The sequence below is a fragment of the Antedon mediterranea genome, chromosome 5 (assembly GCF_964355755.1).
Source record: "Antedon mediterranea chromosome 5, ecAntMedi1.1, whole genome shotgun sequence".
NCBI classification, from domain to species: Eukaryota; Metazoa; Echinodermata; class Crinoidea; order Comatulida; family Antedonidae; genus Antedon; species Antedon mediterranea.
The window spans coordinates 3017569-3041691 of NC_092674.1; the positions used below are offsets into that span (position 1 = coordinate 3017569).

General features: G+C 31.9%; 1 protein-coding gene across 2 annotated transcripts in view; it reads right to left on the reverse strand.

Annotated features, from left to right (window-relative positions):
* The window catches only part of LOC140048509 (FERM, ARHGEF and pleckstrin domain-containing protein 1-like), a 69435-nt gene extending 45789 nt beyond the window's left edge, over positions 1-23646 (reverse strand). For both annotated transcript variants that reach the window (XM_072093239.1, XM_072093238.1), the window contains exons 1-4: positions 23540-23646; positions 22160-22500; positions 5479-5583; positions 1519-1561 (exon numbers count right to left, since the gene is read on the reverse strand). In XM_072093239.1, the coding sequence (XP_071949340.1) occupies positions 1519-1561; positions 5479-5583; positions 22160-22447 (436 nt within the window). In that variant the 5' untranslated portion in view covers positions 22448-22500; positions 23540-23646. The remainder of the gene's footprint in view (positions 1-1518; positions 1562-5478; positions 5584-22159; positions 22501-23539) is intronic.
* Between the last annotated feature and the right edge of the window lie 477 nt (positions 23647-24123).

The window sequence follows — 24123 nt, forward strand, 5'->3', positions numbered from 1 at the left end:
CCCCTTAATAGTATCCCCTGATTAGAGATGTCTCAAAGGAGGGGTATTGTATGTTTTCACACTATCGCCAACCCCAATTAAGGGGACACCACTATTAAGGAAAGTTGGAAACACTTTTATAGGTTCCAAAGGTGTCTTGCTTAATAGGGGTTGGTTCTACTGTGCTGAAATTTGGAGGACCACATGTCATAAAAACAATGTCAATTTTCCTCTATTAATACATTACTACACAGATTGCAATCATATTTATGATGCCGGTTTCTACTATCAGGAAATAATTTACCTATAAAAATAACAAAGAATAGCCGAAAAATAGACAATCACCACCCTGGGCGAAAAAATTTATAAGGTATAAAGTTCAAGTTCAAAGGTCAAAAGCATGGAACAATTGTGTGCATTATAATATGTTACAAAATGCTCACAGTGTACAGTATGTAAGTCATATCATATTATATAGGAAAACATGGTAGTTAGCTGTCTAGTCGTAAGAAAATGTACTACATATGGTTCTTATTGTGCTCTATAGTTCTGTCTACACTATCAAACTAGTTTGACAAAAAAAGTATGATGTGTCCAAATATGGTAGTGATATGACATCATCATGTCCATATATGGGCACATCACATTTTGTTGTTACAAATAAGACAGAGCTTAATTAAAGAAACTTAAACATTGAAAAGAATAAAATGACAGTGTTGGCATTTAAATATTATTCTTGCCTGGAAATCATGGTGTTTCACTTTGTGTTTAAAACCTACAGTATTACGGTAATATCATTTAATTGCTGTCAGAATTGTTATCAATTGTATAATGGGGTACTACATTAAATTATACAGACTTAGCAGTCCTACTTTTTAAACCATAATGTATAGAGGAGTAGACACTCCATTTTGAAATACTACATTTCTTAAAATTTAAATTGATTGTTCAACATGACATACTTTTATGTTTCTCGTACTGAAACCTAATTTTAATTTTGTGAATTAATTTAAATATGGGGTTTTAGTTTATAAGGAGGCTTAAGTTTGAACTCTATTGTGAAACAACTTTGAAGGACAATTTTTGCCTTGAAAAAGAATCTTTTGGAGTCCTGTAATCTACTTGAAAATTGATGCTTGAAAACTATCAGTGATAAAGAAAACGAACAGCACATCAACTCCTACTTCAAAAGCAATTAAATGAGGTTTTTAATCTAGACTGGTATTATCTGTAATAATACAAAGAGATCCTTTATCTCTGTTAACTGACCATGATAGGTATGTTCACATGTAAATAAAACATCATGATCAGTTACTCATGATCAAGGATTAGGTAGTGAGAATTACCAAAGTTCTCAAATTTAATTAGGTAAAGTGAAAATTAATTGGTTAAAACTGACCATAACAGGTATGTTCACACATGTAAATTATACATCATGATCAGTTACTCATGACCAAGAATTAAATTGTACATAGTGAGATTGACCAAAATTCTCAAAGTTCAGTAAAAGTGAAAATTAATTTAAAACACACGACGTACCTGCCAATTGTTTTATAATCATCTTCTCACTATCCAGCCACGTCTGCAAAATATAAAATTATTATAATTTAATAAACACTCCACTTTTTTACTCCTCTTTCCAAGTATTCTATCTGTTATATTAATCAGTAGTTTTAGTATAAAAGTAATGCAATCAATGTAATATATCATTTCCAATTTGCTTTAAAAAAAATGTAAAACAATGAAATAACTAAATAGAATCTCTGATCTTACTATAGGAGAGTCTACAATGCTTTGCAAAGTTTCACACATTTAAATGTTTTAATAAATTGTAAAAGTCTAATAAATTAGAACTCTCCAAACCAGACACCCTTGGGCTAGCCTAATAATATGTCTGGTTTATTTGTAAAGTCTAGTATTCTGAATGTAAAAAAGAAATTGGGACATTATGGACCTCAAGAAAAGTCTGGATTTGGGAGTGTTTCTGGTGTTCACAGAATCCGGGATTGGGAGAGCTAACTGTAATCAAATGGGTTTTAAAAATATATGAAATATAATTAGCTGACTCTTTTATCTTTTTTTTCTGTACTCCATAAAAATTATCAAGAATTTGTTATGGCTCCAACGAAGCAATTCACATTAATTAATTCAACTAAATTATTATTATTCAATTAATTTCTTACAAAAAATGTAATCAAATTTCATGTTTGTGAATTCATCTGGTCATGAATCCTAGAGTGTTAATTCAAATTATATTTTAATTTGAATTGACCAATCACAAGTGACACTGAGTCAAGTGCTTTGGTCAAGTTTATATAGTGTTACTGGGTAGTAGGGATCAATTAAAATAATATTTAGCAGGAAGAGCCTAGGTATGACAAGAGGTTAGATAAATAGCCAGAGGTGCAGATATTACACAATGACAAGTAAACGCATTCATTACACATTGGTGTTATAATAGGTATCCCAATGAAGCGGATTTTCGTTACCGCGATTTTAACACGTTCGTGAAATTTCAAAAAGTGACGTGTCTTTGAAGTTAAAAATATACTATTTCTGATATACACATGTGAATAAAAATTATATGTCTGGAAAGATCTTGTTTAAGGGATTATTTTCATATATTTTTAATCTATGTTTATTAAATATTTTAATAGAAAACGCGAGTTAAAAATGAGGTACAAAAGCCGGCGAGCCGAAATCCGCGCGCTAAAAATAACTTTGGAAAACACCTACCCATTTTCAAAACACGATCGCACGAGGTCCATAATAGGTGGTGGAGTAATTTTTGTTGCATGTTATCAGGCTTTAAATACTCTTTATTTTGATATGTAAATCGGTTATTATTATTATGTACATCCGCCTCAAATGTCAATTTTAACGATAAAAATTGAATTTTTTAGTCTTTCTCATTATCAAAATCTGGCTAATTTAGTATTGAATTGAAGCTAATTTATATTTCTGTTTGATAAACCACATCGTTTTATTTGACTTTGCGTGGACCTCGTGCGAAGAGGCCAACAAGACCAACCACTGAAAAAAATAATCCCTACCATAAATATCAGTGTTTACCATTTTCCTTACGGGGGGGGATTCAGTTCTCCGCTTATTACTAAATTACCGTCGCCCAGACAATGTGCATGGTATGCATGTATTAGCGCGTTAATTAATGATTGGATAACCCCTGCAGTGGACTGTTCCATTTTCTGAACTAGTCTTCGCCGCACACGAGGCATGTCGAAAAATGTCGCCTCTCATGGAATATTTGCTTCGAAACGTCAATTTTACCGATTTATTAAATTATTTAATAAGTGGAATATTTATAAATCTACTATATAAAGCAAGTACGTTAGGAAGAAATGTACCGAAGAAATTTAAGAAGCTTTGATTTTGCTATGCAGCGGCCGTAAGCCATTCTATGTAGGCGGCCGAAACGCGCTTTGGCCTGTGTTGCCGTTGTATGTCTACGCTGTTTCTAGGCCTAAATTTTATTCCGTATATTTCAATTCAAAGTGCAACTTTCGGTTAGAATAATCGAAAGGGAAATAAAATTAAACATGTTACAATTATACCATTGAGGTAATTACTTTGTTAAATAAAAAATTTCTTCCCGATATTTCTTAGGCAGAATTTAGCGTCAGGCTTTTATTTAGACCTTAGTTAGCAGCTAGGGGCCTATATAACTTAACTTGTAGTAGGCGCGGCCGAGTCTACGTTCGGCCCGGCGCTCCAAATGGAATCGAACACATAATAAGCACGGGCTTAATTCTTATTTTTGGCGGTTCGAAAATCAATTAAAATAATATATGATTATAAATATAACTTTAAATACTAGAATTATTAAACAAATGTATACTTACGAAAAATAATATTTGATGAAAAGAAACAATACCCACACAGTGTTTTAACGCAAAATTTTTTTTTTTCACATTTTAACATTTTTTAACAATATTTTATGTTGTATTTCAGAATTACCTACCTGTCAATATAAATAACCTTACTAAAATACATATTACATTTTATGCAATGCAAAAAAAAAAGAAGTTAATTCACACATTGGTTCAAAAGTTATGAATCATTTAAAGACAGGAACTTTTTGGGCATTTTTGAGACATTGGGAAAATCACGCGTAAAAAGCCCTCGGACGAATTTTGTAGGGCGATATCTAAAAAAAAAAATGTCGAGGACACCCAAAAAAAATTTTTTCTTGTACAACTCTGTTGTATCTATGGGTTTGGAAAAAATAAGAACTTTAAAATTATTAGTATAAAAGTTATAACCCTTCAAAAATGGGTTCAAATATAATTAGAAAAAGTGCAATTTTTCAAGCAAAAATCACTGTTTTTTGGGCACTTTAACGGACCATAACTTTTGAATGGATAATCCGATTTCAATCATTTAAATTGCAAAAGTTTATGTTCAGTAAGTTCCTTCTGATTAACTGAAAGAAAAAGTACCATCATTAATTTGAATTTTTACATTGGGATACCTAGTTATAATTAATAACAATTACTATTGATTTAAACATTGATTTTAGAAAAAGGAGAGAAATTTATTAAATTTTATTATTTACTAAATTTCTAAAAATATGTATGTCGATGTTGAAACAAATTTCTATTACAAAAGAAAATTACCAAAAAAATGGCTTTAATGTTGAATAAAGTTGATTTAATTTTTATCCCTATTTTATACTGTATTCATATTTTTTAATTCATTTTAATATACCATAGTAAATTAAAATTTTGCTTTATATTATCACCCACGGGGCCACATCATCTCTAACTGAAACATTAGGTTACAAACATTAATGTGTACATGAATGTTGAAGCTGGTAAATAATATGGTTGAAAAGGATGGTGACTCATTAAGTAATTAATTTTTAATTATGTGGAAATTAAACAAAATGTCAGAGTCCTTGTTATTGTATTAAAATTACGGTTTACTTCAATATCCTGTTTGTCTGTTTGTCCTTTGTAAAATTATATAAGAAATATGAAATTATGTACACCATCAGTTTGAATGCCTACAGTAGTACCCATTACTAAATTTTTCAGGGGAACTGGGAATGCATTACAGAATTATATTGCCTAAAAGTAACTATCATTTAGATAATATTGATCATAAATTGGATATACCATTATTGTCTTTAGAGGGGTGTAATTTCAAAGTTATTTTCTATTCTCTATAGGGCAATGGCAATGTTGGTTTATCCATGTAAGATAGGCTAGAATAGACGGTAAAATAGAGGAATTTTAAGTGATTTTATTGTAAAACTAAAACCATTTGTTCTATTGGTAAATAACCATATAAGGAAGAACTTTACTTTTTCAAGTGCAAAATGTTCAAAGTTATTTACGGCTTACATGCTTCATTTACAGGCCACTTCAAAACTCTCTTCTTTAAAATAAATCCAAAATACATTTGAAAGCCAGTTTATTGAACAAACAAATCTAGCACATGTCACAACACTACTTGAAATAATAGTAAAGTTATACTCACCGGCACATCGTCTTGCGAGTAAAATTGAAGTCCGAAATAATCACTTTCCAGCAGATTGAGACTCTGACAACATGCTTCTAGCAAGTCTACACCAAGCGCATGTGACTAAGGAGAGAAAGCAAAGATATGTGTTACAAAATAGTCTTTTATTGTGTTATTTGTAACCGGTATTAATAGTGTTATAGGGTCATTCCATCTCAGATCACCCAATGAGTTAAACCCTACCTCTTCCAATTTTGATGAAATTTGGTATATGGGTGATTCATAGCAATTAAAGCCAAAATTTCAAATTTTAACTTTATCGGACCAACGGTTTTCAAGATATCGCAATTTCAATTTTCGGTTTTTACGCAAAAAAGGGCGCGTCCGCCACGTTTCAAAGAGCTGTATCTCGGGAACTATAGGTTCGATTTTAAAAGCAAAGGTATTTTTGTAAAGGGGAGACCATAAGGAATCTAAATATACTAATTGTGTGTGTTTTATGTTAATTTTAAGTTGAATAAAACTTTGACATATATTTTGACCTTGAAATTGACCCCGTGGAACACGCCCGTTTTGTTGGTGACTATCATGAAAAATGTAGCCCTACGTGTCAACTACAACATATAAAAAAATTGGAGGGTTTTTTTTCTTTGTTTCCATGAAATTACAATTTGAAGTTGACATACCTCTTCCTTTTAGTGTATTTTTGGTGTCTGTCCATGCATTACTTCAATGTCAATTTGATGGATTCCAAAATTAATTTTATTTACAAACTAAATATTATTATAATGTTACAATTGTCTATGTCTGGCCTTTACTCCTTGTCATCTGGACAATTCAAACAGTATTTAGAAATGTTGTGGCGATCATTTTGGGAAATACTGTAATTCCTAGTCGAAGAGGATTTTATAAACGGAGAGGCTATAATACAATGTACATTTGATTCAGGAATCCAACAACAGTCTTCTTTGGACGGCCAATAAAAGGTTTTCGCTGGCCTTATGAGGATGCATAAATTTAATTTGAAAATCCCCAAACTCTTCTGAGAGTGAGACATCCACCACCAAACCAATCCATGGGACACCATCATAACTACAGCACACAAAATTCTGAAGTCTAATAATGGTGGGTTGTGTATCAGCAACAATTTCATTTTCATCACTGAAAGATTCTTGAATCACTACCACATCCGGAGGGTTTATCTGGGTACTAAGTTTGTAGACCTGCATCTGTGCCAGAGAAACGGGAACAAAGCGATGATATTGTAATGTACCCTTGATGGTCTGGGCGAGGTTGAATCTCGGCTTTATTTCTTTTTCTACAGTAGATACCTCATCTATTCCCACATGAAAAAAGTTGATGCCTGGAATGTCCATATGAGCGAGTCATATGGCCGAGCGGTTAAGGCAGGGGCGCCGTTTACCGTACCTAAAAGACAACAACATCGACAAGGGTTCGAGGCCGACTCGCTCCTCTCTTCAAGTCTTCTCGGATAAGGACTATAAACCATAGTCCAGTGTACACAGTTATAACATGTGTGTACTTTAAAGGACCCAGTTCATTATTCGAAAAAGAGTAGGGGGTTACCCCGGTGAACTGGTTCACACAATAGCCCCTGTATCAGGGGGATTACCACCTATCTGATAGGACAGTGACTAATTCACTATTGATAATCCTTGGCCATATTGCCTAAAGACATAAAATAGAAATAAAAAATTACACAGTAGTCGAACATACTGAGAGATGTGATAATATGACATTCAGTCAAACGCTGTAAGCTTCTCTTAGTGACAAGCCTCTTAACTGTTCCACCTATGCCATCACACGCACTCTTGCCATGTAATGTAGCGAAAAAATTCCACTCGGCGTCTAAACCAAAATCTTCCTGGTGGTGGCAAAGGTTAATAAAGTTATATTTGTTTTTGTATTGGCCGCCACATCCATCTGTGAAATAATGAACTTTTTTCATGGTTGGTAGTTTTGTTTTTATATAGGGGATGACAACCTTTAAAAAGGCATATACAGTAACTTATTATGCATATGTTAATGTGCATAATAACATAGTAAGGACACTATGTGTCAAAATTGATTTGAAAAGTATGTGAGTTACCCAGTATTTCTCATATCAAAATACATCTACTGTTTAAGTGGGCCTGATGAGAAAGCGTAACAATAAGACACCTTAACAGTTAGTGTTCACACTGTGTATAAGTATAACAACACCAAAAATACACTAAAAGGAAGAGGTATGTCAACTTCAAATTGTAATTTCATGGAAACAAAGAAAAAAATCCCTCCAATTTTTTTATATGTTGTAGTTGACACGTAGGGCTACATTTTTCGTGATAGTCACCAACAAATCGGGCGTGTTCCACGGGGTCAATTTCAAGGTCAAAATATATGTCAAAGTTTTATTCAACTTAAAATTAACATAAAACACACACAATTAGTATATTTAGGTTCCTTATGGTCTCCCCTTTACAAAAATACCTTTGTTTTTAAAATCGAACCTATAGTTCCCGAGATACAGCTCTTTGAAACGTGGCGGACGCGCCCTTTGAAATTGCGATATCTCGACAACCGTTGGTCCGATAAAGTTAAAATTTGAAATTTTGGCTTTAATTGCTATGAATCACCCATATACCAAATTTCATCAAAATTGGAAGAGGTACTGTAGGGTTTAAAATTCCATTTTTTTTGGGTCACGAACTGAGATGGAATGACCCTATACTACGTGTGTTGTCTTGCTAATTAATGAAAAAGAGAAAATAATGTGTTGGAAAAACAAGTCTTTATTTTAGTTACATATACTCGACACTTTAGCAACAATGTTGCTCAATGCTTTGTACGTGTTATCGTGGTAATAACAAAAAGAAGAAAAATAATGTGTTTTAAAATCTGTTTAGCAGCTATTTCTACAGTATTGTATCAGTTTAAAATGATGTATGTGTGTTATGTGTTTGCTAATGAAATAAAAGAGTATCATAAATTATTAATGATAATCCATATTTGTAGACTTGGCATAAAAAAAGATTATTTCTTCTATTGTCTAGTAGTAGTAGAGATTATTTAAAATTTTACTAGAAATGTTCAACACAATTTAAAATGAATTTGTAATTTTTACAATGTGAAAACAGAGTGATTTAAGTTCCACTGGGTCTTTCACTAAATAAATAGTTGATAATAAATTATTTTATACAGATTGCATACAATAAGGGAATGTATTGTAATAACAACAATGCTTAACACAAATTAGATGGAAAACAAAAATAAGAATTAAAAAAATTGAACAAAAATCTTCCTTTAAATCTCAGTACAAGTGCCTTGAATTGGTCACAGACTTTATACATATTGAGTCGAACACTGTATTTTTGGCAAAACAATTTCAACAAAATCTATTCATAGGCAAAACAAAATACATAAATTTGCAAAAATAAAATAATTCGAACAATATACTACACAACACACATGTCGCAATCAGCATTACAAAACAATTTGGCTACAGGCATGTAAAAAAATATTGCATTGTTTATTGGACTTGCGCAAGTAATTTGTTGAGGGTATCCCTTAACATTTTTTTTCTAGAACAATACAAGCATATCCCTTAAAACCTAGCTTTGCAAACCATCCCCCCTGTGTTTTGCTCATCCTAAAATAACCAAGCTGGATACCATGGTTTAATTCCCAACAATTCACACTCAATTATTTCTATATGAAAACAATAGTTAACTCATAAATAAATGAAAATGAAATTTTAAATGTAAGACTATGAGCTGAATAATCAATAGAAAACTCATAAAAAGAAATTATACTTATAAATAGATAATCATAAAATGCATTTGAAGGAATATTGATTAATAATTTTTTTTTAAATAATTATTTTTTAAGAATATTCACAAATAATAATCTATTGATAAGATTAAACTATTTTTAGTTTTAGGAATCATTAGTTTTTGCTTATTTTTCAAACCCTATGTAAATTTGTGTTGAAATATGAATTGAACGTAAATATGAATATTTAATGAGCGTCGTAAAGAAAGGATTTGGGTCACATATCCTGGTAAACAAAATTATTTATTACTAGGCTGTACGATAATTGAAAACTGTATAATTGAAATTATATAGGTCAACACAAATAACAAGGTCGCAAAGACTGGATTATTGTCACTATGCATAATAGACAAGAATAAAAGGTTACATGTTTATGCAATTTTAATAATCAATAGATTACATATTAATTTATGCAATAATAATAATACAGGAATAATACAATGTACTTTGGACGTCATCTTTATATTTGCGACTTCTGTAATGTTCCACATTTTTCAATCTGATTACAAAATACAGAAGATTTTCAAAAATGTGGGCTAGCAGAAGGCTGTTATTAAAAGACATTTGAGGATCCAAGATTTTGAAATTGGAAAAAAAGAAGAGGGGAAGGTGGGTGTGGTTGGTTAAAATGTGAAATTAAGAGCTGAACTTCTAACCCTAATCTTTTGCATTGTAATTTCTATAAATTTATTAGAGGGGAGGGCTAAGCTGTTATTGTAGAATAAAGGGTGGCCTAACAAAGTGTCCACTGAATATGTTACAGTACCTAAGTGTTCCTAAAACATATTTCCGCTTTCCATATATTTTTGTTCGTTTCACAGCATTCCAAAGTGGGGACTAGTACAGTAGTACTACTATACAATGTTCTTGATCTAAAATTCTTTTGTTTTCGTTTTATCTACTGTCTTATTCATAATGGATGAATGAGAATTAAAATGAGTCACAGAATGGTTCAAGCAACGAGTGATTCATCATTAAAGACAATGGCGGTCTAATTTGTAAATTAAAAGTTTAATGAACTCAGGCCTGCAATCAACTTTGTTTATACAGTACTATGGATTCATCAAATATAGAAAAGTATTAATAAACAAGCCTAGAGGCATCATACATTATTAAAACTATAGACTACTACTATACAATTTACAGGATGTTTTATTTATATTTATATATTATAAAGATGTATATATCATTACTGCAATTTAGCTCTTTATGCTGCAATAGTCATAATATTTTTTTTTATTTATTTAAATAATCAAATTAATTATATTTCAGTATATCACCGGGCGGTTTAGAATTTATGTTCTGTGCCTGTTGTGTTTATACAGTACACACAATAATTCAACGTTTTGATAAATTTATCTATCAGTTTTCACATATTTTCTATCTAAAGTATAAACTAAGTCTATCATCATACCCTCATAAATTACTGTAAATCCTGACTAAATATCAATGATACACTGTAGTACAGGTACAGTATTTATCTTGTTTATGCAATCAAACTATAGCTTTCCTACTCTTTTCATCCTATTTTTAGCAAGGCATGAACTTCGTGTCAAAATAAAAAGGTCACCAATACAACAACTAAATTAGTAATATATTATAAACCTGTCAACACGATCATTAAGGATTTCATCTTAAAGCCCTTTATGTTCACATTCCTTTAACGTTCGTGATTTTTGTGAAATGGCGAAAATTACAGGTGTGCAAAGATAAAGATTTAAAGATTTTGTATACAGTGGATAATTCATAAATAAGTAATTAAAGAACTTAGTTAAGTGAATATAAGTACTGTAATGTTTAGAATTATGTTAGTCCCTACTGTATGTTAGTCATATGGATTAATTTTCATTTAAGTAAATGGTTAAAGGCACTACTGTACATTATTCAGTAAAATATAATATACAGTAGTAAGTTACAGTAGTAGGACAGGTAATAGTTAGTATTGGTTAATTTTTTTTTTAATCTCTAAATCTTTTCTCAATATTCAATTACAATTGAAATTAATGCAATGTTTTTTTTAAACTCGATATTGCTGGATTTTATACAAATAGCATTTATTTATTTATTTATTTCATAATCTCGTTCAACAGCGGGAAACTTATTGCCTTACAGAATGGAATAATATATATTATATATATATTAAGACCTATACAATACAAAGTTACCAAACTCTTATACCCATTTAAGTACAGACTCAGTGTGTACAAGATTAATGTCCTTTTTACACACACTTAGCCTAAAGGTAAGATGCCAACACTTTCACTATATAACCATATTGTAACCTCTAGGTCAAAGGTTACAAGTATAAAGTTAAATCTTAAATTACTGTCAGTGTCCAGTTGAAAAAGTATTAATATCAGATATTGATTTTGACAACTAATTCTTCAGCTTGAATTGGTTCAATTAAAAACGGCTGTAATAGTATTATAATTTATAACAAGCTCTTAATTTACACCAATTAAAACATAATTCAATGACCATTCGATATTAAGCCTGAGTGATAGACATAGCTGTTCAGAGCGACAGCTCTACAGTACACTATGTGGTAGATCACAAGCAGTACTGTACAGTATCACTCCAGCAAGAAATTTCTTTTGGTCATATAAAATTGCACCGCAATTCAGAATGTTTTGTCCAGGGGTGGTGGATCCAGCATTATATAGATTAGGGGGAGGGCTACAGTAAAACGATCTGCAGGTTGCAGAAAAATTAAAATACTGTAGTCATTATTTTATTTTAAAAAGACATGGCTGTTAAATGTTAGGGTGGGAGGGGGGGAGGAAGAGAGGCCTAAAGCCTGTTCAGCTCTTGTCTAAATTTGCGCCTGTTGTCTAGTTGCCTTTACTACTGTAGTTCCCTTAACTTGTACTAAAACAAAGGGAATTATAAGGGTTAGATTCCTTGTGGTATGTCAATGGTTTCATTCAATTGTTTTATCCCATCACGTGACTAGGTTGAAATTAAATGTTATTGGTTGTTCCATCTTACAGGAACATGATACTGTACTGTAATATAATATTGGCAAGCTATGTTACATTATACTTCAAGATGTGTAATTTATGGATCACAAACTTTAATCAATTAACAATGTTCTAGAACTGATATTAGCCATACAGAATTTAACTAAACAAAATAACATTATCTTACTGGTGATGTTTAGCCATCTTCACAGTGTACTGTCAGTGTCATATAGTATAATCATACTACTGTATATTAATATATGTTACATGTACGACATCAAATAACAAAATAAATAAAACAGCCAAATTATCGCAAAATCAATTTGATCAACTGTAACATGTTCATATTATTTCTCATTACAATCTCAATTGATACTGTAGAACAATTTATCAACACAATATCATTGTAATAATAATAGATAGAATAGATTTTAATTCACATTGTAACATAATTTCCTAATATCACAGGGTTTATTGCAGGTCAGAATGATATGAATTTAGTATTGTGAAATAATTAATATCAGATGAATTATACTTTTATTTATTATTATTTTTTTATTTAATTTAATACTAACGCTCTGTCTACACTATCAAACTAGTTTGACAGAAAAATGCGATGCGCATGATGTCATATCACTACCATTTTTGGGCACATCACACTTTTTTATCAAACTAGTTTGGTAGTGTAGACAGAGCTTTATACTTTAATAAATTTGAGGCATTTCCTAAATTATTTCTCAATAGTGTTGTTTGTTGGTCAGACAGGTATGAGTTGAGCAATATCCATAGTAAGTTTTTTTAATTAATTTTTAGCACCTTAGTACTGAGCCAGTTCAGACTGTCAAAATATTCAAGTTCATGCTACAAATACTCATTTAAACTATAGTAATTACTTTTCTCACATTTCAGGATTAAGGCGAAATCTTAATAATCCCAAGAGATTTCATGTTTACAGATGCATGAACCAATCAGCAAATGAATAAATTCCTAATCACCACATTCATCAAGCCATACAAATGTCAAAATAGTTTACCAACAACCCATGGATATCAAATGATGTACTGTAGAATCATTTCATTTATTTGACATACTATTATGTATAGGAACATATGCCTACTACTGTAACTGTATGTTTTGTTTTAAGCGTGGTTCCCACTAGCGACGCAACACAAGGACGTAACGCAACGCAAGTGAATTGACCAATCACAAGCGATGGCTTATTCGCTTGTGATTGCTAACTGTCTATAACTTCACTTGTCATTGGTTAAAACGCTTGCGTTGCGTTTACGTCCTTGCGTTACGTTCTAGTGGGAACCAAGCTTAAAACTATTACCACCACCACACCAAGCTGCACTTTTGTATTTTCTATTCTATTTAATCATTACAAAGGACCTGATGGATATTGTAGTAGTGTCTACCAACACTGTGCTCACAATGTTTTGATCATTAATCATATAGTACGGTATGCCAAATTGAAAATACCTAACAAATGAATGAACAAGACTAACAACGTGATAGCCAGATAGTCATGGGCCTTTGATACAGGCTTAAATCTCTGTCTGCACTATCAAACTAGTTTGACAAAAAAAGTGTAATGTGTCCAAACATGGTGGTGATATGCTCAAATATGGTAGTGATAATATGACATCATCATGTCCATATTGGGCACACCATAATGAAAGCAGAAGTTCAACATTATCAAAAGGATTTCAGTTTCAACATATAAACGCTGGGAATCTGCAAATCTTGACATCTTTAGGTAAGAATAAAGATCATAATTAAGGACTTTTATTTTTTATAAAGGTCGGACTATCATCAGAAAAAAAGTTTAAAAATGACAAATTTTCTGAGAATCCGGTTTTAGTTGCTTAAAATGTCATCCTGACCTTTGATTCTTAAAAATAACCAATATTATAAAAGTACAGACTACTTGTAAATCAAGTTATTACAGTCTCTCTACTACTAATTGATCAAGTTGATTTCACGCCAAGCTTAATCAACAAGACTGCTATGAATAGGTCAGCCTCAGAGGAGACGATAGAAATATATATTTCACATTACATACATATTATTAGCCTACTAAATTTAGTAAGTCAAAAGCAGCATTGCAAAACGTATTACATCCTTGACAGTAAAGAAACTTTTTTTATAGCTATTGCCAGTTTGTTTTGGTTGTCTAAAACATTGATTTAATTTCATTTTTTAATAGCAATACCTGTAAGCATTCCATCACATTGTTATTAAAGATAATAATTAAAGCTGTCTTGTCTACACTATCAAACTAGTTTGACAAAAAGTGTGAAGTGCCCAATTATGGTAGTGATATGACATTATCATGTCCATGGGTACCACATTTTTTTGTCACATAAAGTGTGATAGTGTACTGTAGACAACATTAGCTAACTGTAACTTCATGTGAACAATGATGTCACATGTACATGTAGTAATCAGTTGACTTAAAATAAATCGATTTTGTGTCTTGTAAATTTTGGCTTTTGGCCATTGCGACAATGACCTTCACAATCCTATTAGACAACTAGCCTATCATTTGCTCTGAATGTAATTTACAGTAAATTTATAAAACATTGGATGAAATCCAATAATAAGCCCTGTAAATTAAATTATGTGGCTAGTATGAATTCTGATCAGAGCTACTGTCAAGTTCTGTGGATGAACCAAAAATAAAGTACTGCAAATTGTAATGTACTGTGAAATGCTTTATCAAATGTTAATACCGTACTGTAGGACAAGATGAGTATTCAAGTGCTAAAGTATAAGAAATAGGGGGGGGGGGGGGGAGGTGTAAGCCTCATTAAATAGTGACAGTCTAACCCCTTTTAATTATTGAATAAGGTTTGAATAAATAATATTTTAGTAATGATCATATTGTTTTTAGCAATACCTGGTATTCTACTGTATGAGTTCCACTTTACCTAGATAAATATACATGAGCCTGTTTTCTGCTACTGTAGGCATGAAGTACTATAGATTACAAAATATACTGAAACCATCTTCATAGTGGTACAGTATGACACACAAATTCACAATGTGTAAAAAAAGATAACCTCTTATCAACCTGCACTGTGCAGTTTACTTTTGGTACTGTACTGTGTATTATGTCAGGAAAATACAGTACTTTTAAAATCTCTTTACCGAGCAAAATAGGACAGAGACAATAGGATGCATTACAAATCTACAGTAACCACCTAATCTTGTAAACTATCACCTCAATAATTTGGTGATTTTTCATAATAAAGTTTTATGCATTTTAAAACAATACACTGACATACTGCACTTTAGCCTTGCGTAATACAAAGTGCTGTAATCACTATTATAATGATCTTTGTACACTAATGTTGAGCAATGATATTGTCAAGTGTTTTGCCTATGGCCGCTTTATGACTTACTTTACCTACTAAGCCTAAACAGCTGCTTTGTAATTATTGTGATTCAAGTTAGGTTGTAATGACGTCACAAATCACAAAATTAAAGCCAAAAAATTATTGAGTGGGTGTTTAGAAACACAACCAGCACACCTACATTTATACTTAATGAGGTTGCTGACATATTTTACATTAAAATAACAATACAGTATTATTATACATGATTATTATATTAACCCAGAAATAATAAAGAATATTCAGAACCAGATGAATTTATTTAAATAGCAATAAAGGAGTTACCGCTTCGTCTATGTAGTCAACACTTGAGTAAAAACATTCTTTCTTTAATTTTAAATCATATTAAATATAATGTTTGGTTTGGGCGTCCCTGACACAAGCTTTGCTTCTTTGGTGACGCCACCATATTGGAAATAAATGTTGATTTAGATTGGTTTGATTGTTTGAATGTATTTAATTTATTGTTAATGGATACATTTAGTAGGTCTGCAGACATTCTACAACAAGCCCACAGCTACTGTAGGGCTACCATAGTACACCCAGTAAAACTCCTATCACTCTATACCCATTTGTAACAGAGAGAGCAAATTGCTCTGCAAGCCCTAATTCTTTGACATGAATCCATAAGGTGGAGTCTCCAAAGAGTTGGTTATAAGGAACATTATAACTCTACTTTGCCTATTTCTCCTGATCTAAGCTGGGTTAATACCACCCTTGACAGCGTAATACATTACAACACTATCTACATCATTGAATGCCTATACAGTGTTATTATAGTGAATCAGAGAAGCTGTCAATGGATAATAAAGCCAAGGTGACATTTTATTTAAAGATATGTTGTCCAACTGTAAAAATGAATTTGTTTAGTTGAATATGAAATTTGAATTGTCACATAGTTATTCACCAAAAATTGCATTTGAAAAAAGTATTGTAAAAACTGTATTGTAAAGCAAAAAATAGTCAAATTTCAAGACTGGAAGACAATGGGTTTGTACTTGCACACAAATTTGTATGGCAATGTCACAACCTTTTTGTTTATTGTATTTCATTATCTTTTGTATTGCATTGGGGTATTGCTAAACACCGCAAACCCCCGCAAACCTCCAAAAAAACATAGCAAACCCCACCGAACCAACATAAAAGTGATTGAATAATGTAGTGTACAACCCACTGGGTATATCAATGAAAAAAAAAAAATTAATTTCTACTGTTAACAACTTATTTTTGGGGTAAAACCTCATTTTTTGGTCAAAAATGATTGCTAAACCCCGCAAACCTCCAAAAAACCATAGCAAACCCCACCGAACAAACATAAAAGTGATTGAATAATGTAGTGTACGACCCACTGGGTATATAAATTATTAAATTTCTACTGTTAACTACTTTTTTGGGGATAAAACATCATTTTTGGGTTAAAAATTAGCAATCATTTTTGACCAAAAAATAATGTTATACCCCAAAAATAATTAGTTAACAGTAGAAATTTAATATTTTTTTTACATGGATATACCCAGTGGGTTGTACACTACATGATTCAATCAGTTTTATGTTGGTTCGATGGGGTTTGCTATATTTTTTTGGAGGTTTGCGGGGTTTAGCAATCATTTTTGACCAAAAAATGATGTTTTACCCCAAAAATAAATTGTTAACAGTAGAAATTTAATTTTTTTTTTACATGGATATACCCAGTGGGTTGTACACTACATGATTCAATCACTTTCATGTTGGTTCGATGGGGTTTGCTATGTTTTTTTGGAGGTTTGCGGGGTTTGCGGTGTTTAGCAATACCCATCATTTTTGCCCAAAAAATGATGTTTTACCCCAAAAATAATTAGTTAACAGTAAAAATGTATTATTGGTTATCCGCAACGAAGTTGCAGGATAACCTCTTGTGATTGTACGAAATCATCATCAACATCAACTTTTTATTTCTCTTCTTTCTTTCTGTATGATTTTTGTGGAACGCTTTTCTCGAAAACTTGCAAACATAACATTTTGTAACTTTCTCAACATATCGTCATGCACATGAAGATGTGCAGCGAAGCTTTTCATGATGTTTACAATTGCGCAACGTGACTTACGTGCGATTTAACGATTTTGTCGTATTTAACATAGCTCGACAACCAAATAACATTTCAACTTGAAACTTTGCAAAAGTTTAATTTATATCATGCGCTAACTTTCTGTACAAAAAAAATTGCGTGTTTTACACAAACTTACGCGCGCACGCGCATATAAAATTTCAAAATGCGCAAAATTAATTTATAATCAACTTTCTACGCGTTTCATGTCGTTTAAAACATTTCAAAAATTCCCACGCGTGCGCACATTTTTACGTGTGCGGTGCGCACGTAGCATTGATAACGTATTTTTTTCGCGTGATTTATGTTTTTCCAGCCTTTTCTAGTAATTTTACCAAATTTTAAACAATTTCGACTTAAAGATACGTCATACGAGCACGTCGAATTGGACAATTTGCGCGCGTTTTTTATGAAAAGGTTAAAAAATTCGTTTAAAATATGCCTTTTTTTAAATAGTCGTAATTTCTAAACTAGACGGTCAACTTTTTGTGGATGGCATATTCTGGAAGTAGATGAGTTTTAGATATCGGATCAGGTATTAATATGGCTAACCGGACATTGTGACGTCATCGTATGGCCACACGAATATAAAATTTAGGATTTTTGTATCTTTCGTCATAGCTCATCACATTGAATAGAGCGCATCTCCACTTATCCGTTTTCCATTTTCACCCTGATTTTGATATTGTCTAGGTCAATCAACTATCTTTCGCATGAGCTAAAAATATTTTAATTTTTTTGACGTCATCATGCCTAAAAATTTAAATCACGTGTGGCATTAATTTCATCTTTACAGTAAATTTTAATCTGTTATAGCTCGTAAGAATAAAATGTGATAATCACGATTAAAACTTTTTCTGGAAGCTTTTGGATTGTAGATACAAAATTATGTAAAAATGTTGCCAATCGGATGTTGTGACGTCATCATATGGCCAGTTAAATAAAAAAGGTCGTATTTTCATCTTTTGCGTCATAATTCATTACATTTAAAAGAGCGCGCATCAATATTTAACGTATTCAAATTTCTTCTACACGCTAATACGTTGTTGCTGAGATAATTTCCTTTCGGAATTGCTAACTTCGCGTTTCATTTTAAAACCGTCAACATGTTAAAAATTGCAATAAATTGCGGGTCCCGTAATTTCACCTATTCTACACTGTATGTGATATGGATACAGATTATACTGTGTATACTATATATGAATTTAAATAATAAAATTCAGCAATAACAACATATCATATTCTTCAGTTCAGGTCATAATGCCAACGTGAACACTTCCTTTTGTCCTCAACCTATCCCTTTAATGTTAATGTTGCACCACTTGCGCGGCGGATAACCAAACTCGTCAAAGTGACGAGTTACATGTCTAGTTTTTTTTACATTGATATACCCAGTGGGTTGTACACTACATGATTCAATCACTTTTATGTTGGTTCGATGGGGTTTGCTATGTTTTTTTGGAGGTTTGCGGGGGTTTGCGGTGTTTAGCAATACCCTTGCATTGTTGTATAGTTTTATTGTTACATTTGCTAATTAAATTAAATGGCTATTGAACCACCCAGCACAAATACACTATGCAACATTGCCTATCAACATCTGATGGATGTATCTTGAACTACGGTATACCAGCATTACAACAGAATTGGAAGAGAAAATTGGAATAATCTTGCAATATTATCCAAACTGTTTCCTTCCTTCAATACTGTACATTAAATTAAACATTGTTAAAATTAATCACGCAAAAACCTTGATTCAGATTTCATTGTTTTCATTGACCTGGGTGAGGGGTGTTTATAAACATTTGTTACATCTTGACCTGAGTGAATGTTATGTTGGATGGAGAGGGATGTTTTATGAATATTCATTACATCTTGACCTGGGTGTTGCATTGAGAAGGGTGTTTATGAATATTCATTACATCTTGACCTGGGTGCTAAATGGAAAAGGATGTTTATGAATATTCATTACATCTATCTTGACCTGGGAGCTACATGGAGAATGTTGTATATGAATATTCATTACAACTTGAACTGGGTGCTACTGTTTCATGGAAGATGTTTATGAATATTCATTACATCATCTATTTTGACCTGGGAGATGCATGGAGGGGAGTTTATAAATATTCATTACTGTACATCTATTTTGACCTGGAAGCTGCATGGAGAGGGATGGTTATGTTAAACATTCCTCAAATTCCTTTAGTACTTCGCAGTGCATTAATATTAAATATTTATTTCACATTGCTCAATATTGCATTGCAAAACCTACAGTATACCATTACCAGTTGTACAAAATGCAGTATATCAAATATTGATACAAAACGACCATTTCTCCTGTTACATGTCCAGTGTTCATGGTATCATCGTTATGCATGAGTGAACAACAGTGTTTCTGTACAAATTTTTAGATCAGTGGATTAGTCAAGTCTTAAAAAGTTATATCCAAATCCACTATCACATGCTAATATAAAATTTTAGTATGAAAATATAAAAACTAAATTTAGTTTTTAGGTATGGGTATTGCTAAACACCGCAAACCCCCGCAAACCTCCAAAAAAATATAGCAAACCCCATCGAACCAACATAAAAGTGATTGAATCATGTAGTGTACAACCCACTGGGTGTATTCATGTTAAAAAAATATTAAATTTCTACTGTTAACTACTTATTTTTGGGGTAAAACATCATTTTTTGGTCAAAAATGATTGCTAAACCCCGCAAACCTCCAAAAAAATATAGCAAACCCCACCGAACCAACATAAAAGTGATTGAATCATGTAGTGTACAACCCACTGGCTATATCCATGTAAACAAAAAATTTAATTTCTACTGTTAACTACTTATTTTTGGGGTAAAACATCATTTTTTGGTCAAAAATGATTGCTAATTTTTAACCAAAAAATGATGTTTTATCCCCAAAAAAGTAGTTAACAGTAGAATTTTAATAATTTATATACCCAGTGGGTCGTACACTACATTATTCAATCACTTTTATGTTGGTTCGGTGGGGTTTGCTATGGTTTTTTGGAGGTTTGCGGGGTTTAGTAATCATTTTTTATTTGAAAAAATGATGTTTTACCCCAAAAATAAGTTGTTAACAGTAAAAATGTATTTTTTTTTTTACATTGATAAACCCAGTGGGTTGTACACTACATGATTCAATCACTTTTATGTTGGTTCGATGGGGTTTGCTATATTTTTTTGGAGGTTTGCGGGGGTTTGCGGGGTTTGCGGTGTTTAGCAATACCCCAAAATATAAGATGTTTATGGTTTGTAATGCAATTGGATAAAAAATTGTTTCTGGAATTTTCAAATTAAATTGTCCATATTCTTCATTGCATTCTGCTATGTCAAGTTTACATTATTGTTTGGGCCAGTACATTAATGTGAAGTATAAATATTTCTAAAAATAGTCATAAACTAATCATTAACTAGGTAATGTATAATTCATTAAAAGTACAACATTTAACAAGCATAAAATTGTTTGACATTTCCAAACTTATTATACTGAAGAAATGTCAACTGTCATTGTCAACCAACGAGCATCAAAAAGTACAGTATATTAATTATTAAAACATTTCACAAATTGTTGTGAACATTTATAAATTAAGAGCATTACTAGGTTATCCCTGAGCAGCAATATGACGATGCTATGATGAGTCATAACACAGGATGTTTGCCTTAGGCCCCAGGAAAACTTGCAGCCCATTATAAGAGGAAGTGATCTTTCAAAGTTGTACAGTACGAAACGAAATATTCTACTTTAAAAAAAATAGGTATTTCATTTATCATATCAAAATATTAGTCTGCAATTCACAGGAAGAAAAAACAATCCAATATATTAAATATGATTTAACAGTAAAGCTTGATGACTATCATTTTCAATAATAAAATACTAAAGCAGATAGTTTGTTGTAGAATTAGTATCTTATAGGGTTTTGTTAATCTTCTGTATCATTCACCTATTTCACCATCTCTCATACAAATACTGTAGGTTTTGTAACAGCTTCTATCCAGCTGCCATTCGGGCACTGAATGCTTGTCAGTATACGAGAGACACTTTGTAATTGTTAATTTTTCCTCAGAGAAAACATAATTTCTAGTATATTTTATATGCAAATGACAATAAATTAAAGTAATTTTCCACTGATGAATGAATACATGAATGTTATAAACAAATCGAGGAGCTCTCCACATTGACATTTGGCTACTGTACAGTACTAGTAGCAGGAAACTTTAAATTTTACAAGCAGCTACTGTAACATCTTTTACAGTAGCAGACTATTTTTAACCGTTACATGATATTAATAAAAACCACAGTATTTGGAGGGAATAAGCCCACCCAAAGGAAATGGGCTAGCCATTAACATATTCATGATTGGGACAAGTTTATCTGTTAAAATCAAACTTAACTTTTTAAACTTACCGGTAATTGGAAAGCTACTATGGAGTCATCCAACATTTGAACTTTCAGTGGCATAAGTTTCCCTTTACGAGCAGACAAAGAACGATTCGACTGCAACGTTCCAGGCTCCGATCTTGCAGTACTGTACGAGTGTGTAGGTGTTATGCTAGGGGTGTACCCATACGAATAATTCTGCTCAGGCTCACTAAGATGGTCTTGACTGTCGGCAGATAAAGTATGATTCCCAGCGTTATATGACGCCGAGGTAGAGCCATTATACTGGCCACGATTGTCCGCTGTGTAGCTCATATTTATTTGTTAATCCTACAAAATATTGTATCAAATTTTCCCTTTAATCATTCCTGCAAAACAATAATAACAATTTAAGTGTATATACTATAAATATGAATTCAAGCTAAAGACAAGGAAGTGATTTGTGGTTAAGTGGTTTACAAAGAACAATCATCAAAACAACAATACAGGCAACCTGACCTCATACTAAACATTTGACTAAAAAAGAATTCATTTTCTGGAAAATATAATCATATTCTCCAACATTCCAATATTTTGCAAATACTCAAATAGCTTGTTGACATACTTCTGTAAACCATAATATTTTATAAACAATTAACTATTTATTAACAACAGGTACCACTAGAATTTTACTTGATGGTTTATAATAATCTGTTTGTAAATGTAATTTGCTGATTTGTCTTATTATTAGAATATTAATTAAATCAAGACTAAATAATATGAAGGCTGATACAGATAATTAATAAGTTTTCATTGGTAAGATGTTTATTGATTTTGTGAAAAAAATATAAAATGAAACTTGTTGCGTTGTACATGAATAAAGTAAAGTTATGCCTACTTTTGATAGCTAAACAAAGATCATGTACCAAAATAAAGCATATAGATAAACTTCGAGACTCTTAGACCTGTTCTGTGCATGGCTGGCCTAGGCCTACCCTTTTTAGATAGAGTTTTATGATGGATTTCTAAACTACTCACTTCACTTTCGCTCATCAAAACAAAATGAAATAATATACCATTTTTTAAACAAAAAAAACATAAGTACTTCATCCATACAGTAACATGGGTTATATTGTCTCCAAATCAGGTCACTCACTCCAAGAATACATAGTTAAATTTTTGGTTGGCCCTCTAGGCCTATGTTGACAAAAAAAGGAATGCGCGCCTCCAAAAAACTTTTTTTTAACCCTGCTGCCCTGAGGCTGCTGCGGCGGTGGTGGTGCAAACGAACAGCCCAACAAATCAGGCGCTTGAATAAATATAAAAAGCATTATAGCCTAGTTTCAAGAAACTATAGCATACTCCTAGAAACACACCTAGGCCTAGGCTAGTATGTAATAAAATGAATACGATTATGTTAATACATACCTCAATGATAAATCTGTGCCCAAATTACTGTTATATTATTGTATACCACATTTCATATGATAACTTGTGGTGGTAGGCTAACTGGCTTCGCATCATATCAACTCAACACACACGCCTTGCCTTACCCCTTGTGTATCGCATTGTTCATCGCAATTACTTCCGATTTACGTACTCCCCCTTGATTTGCAATCATTTTAATCATTTCTTTATTCAAATTTCCTCTAAAATTCATCATGTAAATATTTTCCAAGTTCTAACAATATTGTTAATCAAAATAAAAAGTTTCCTTAGGAATATGGCTTATTAAGTGGAAATAATAGTTGATTTACTTATTTGATATAGGGGAGTAGTCAAGTTTAGATAACTTTTAGGATTAGAGAACCGCCATAGAAAATCTACAGGTGGCGCTGTTTATAAAAGAAACTTAGACTTGGTGCTTAAACCAAAACTAAACAAATCAAAGAAATTAATATCAAATTGCAGAGTTATTAATAATTAACTTCATGAAGTATGCGAAATCCATAAAATTATATTTTTTAAACTTATTTTTCAGATTTATTGTGTTTGTAAAAAAAGTACTACCA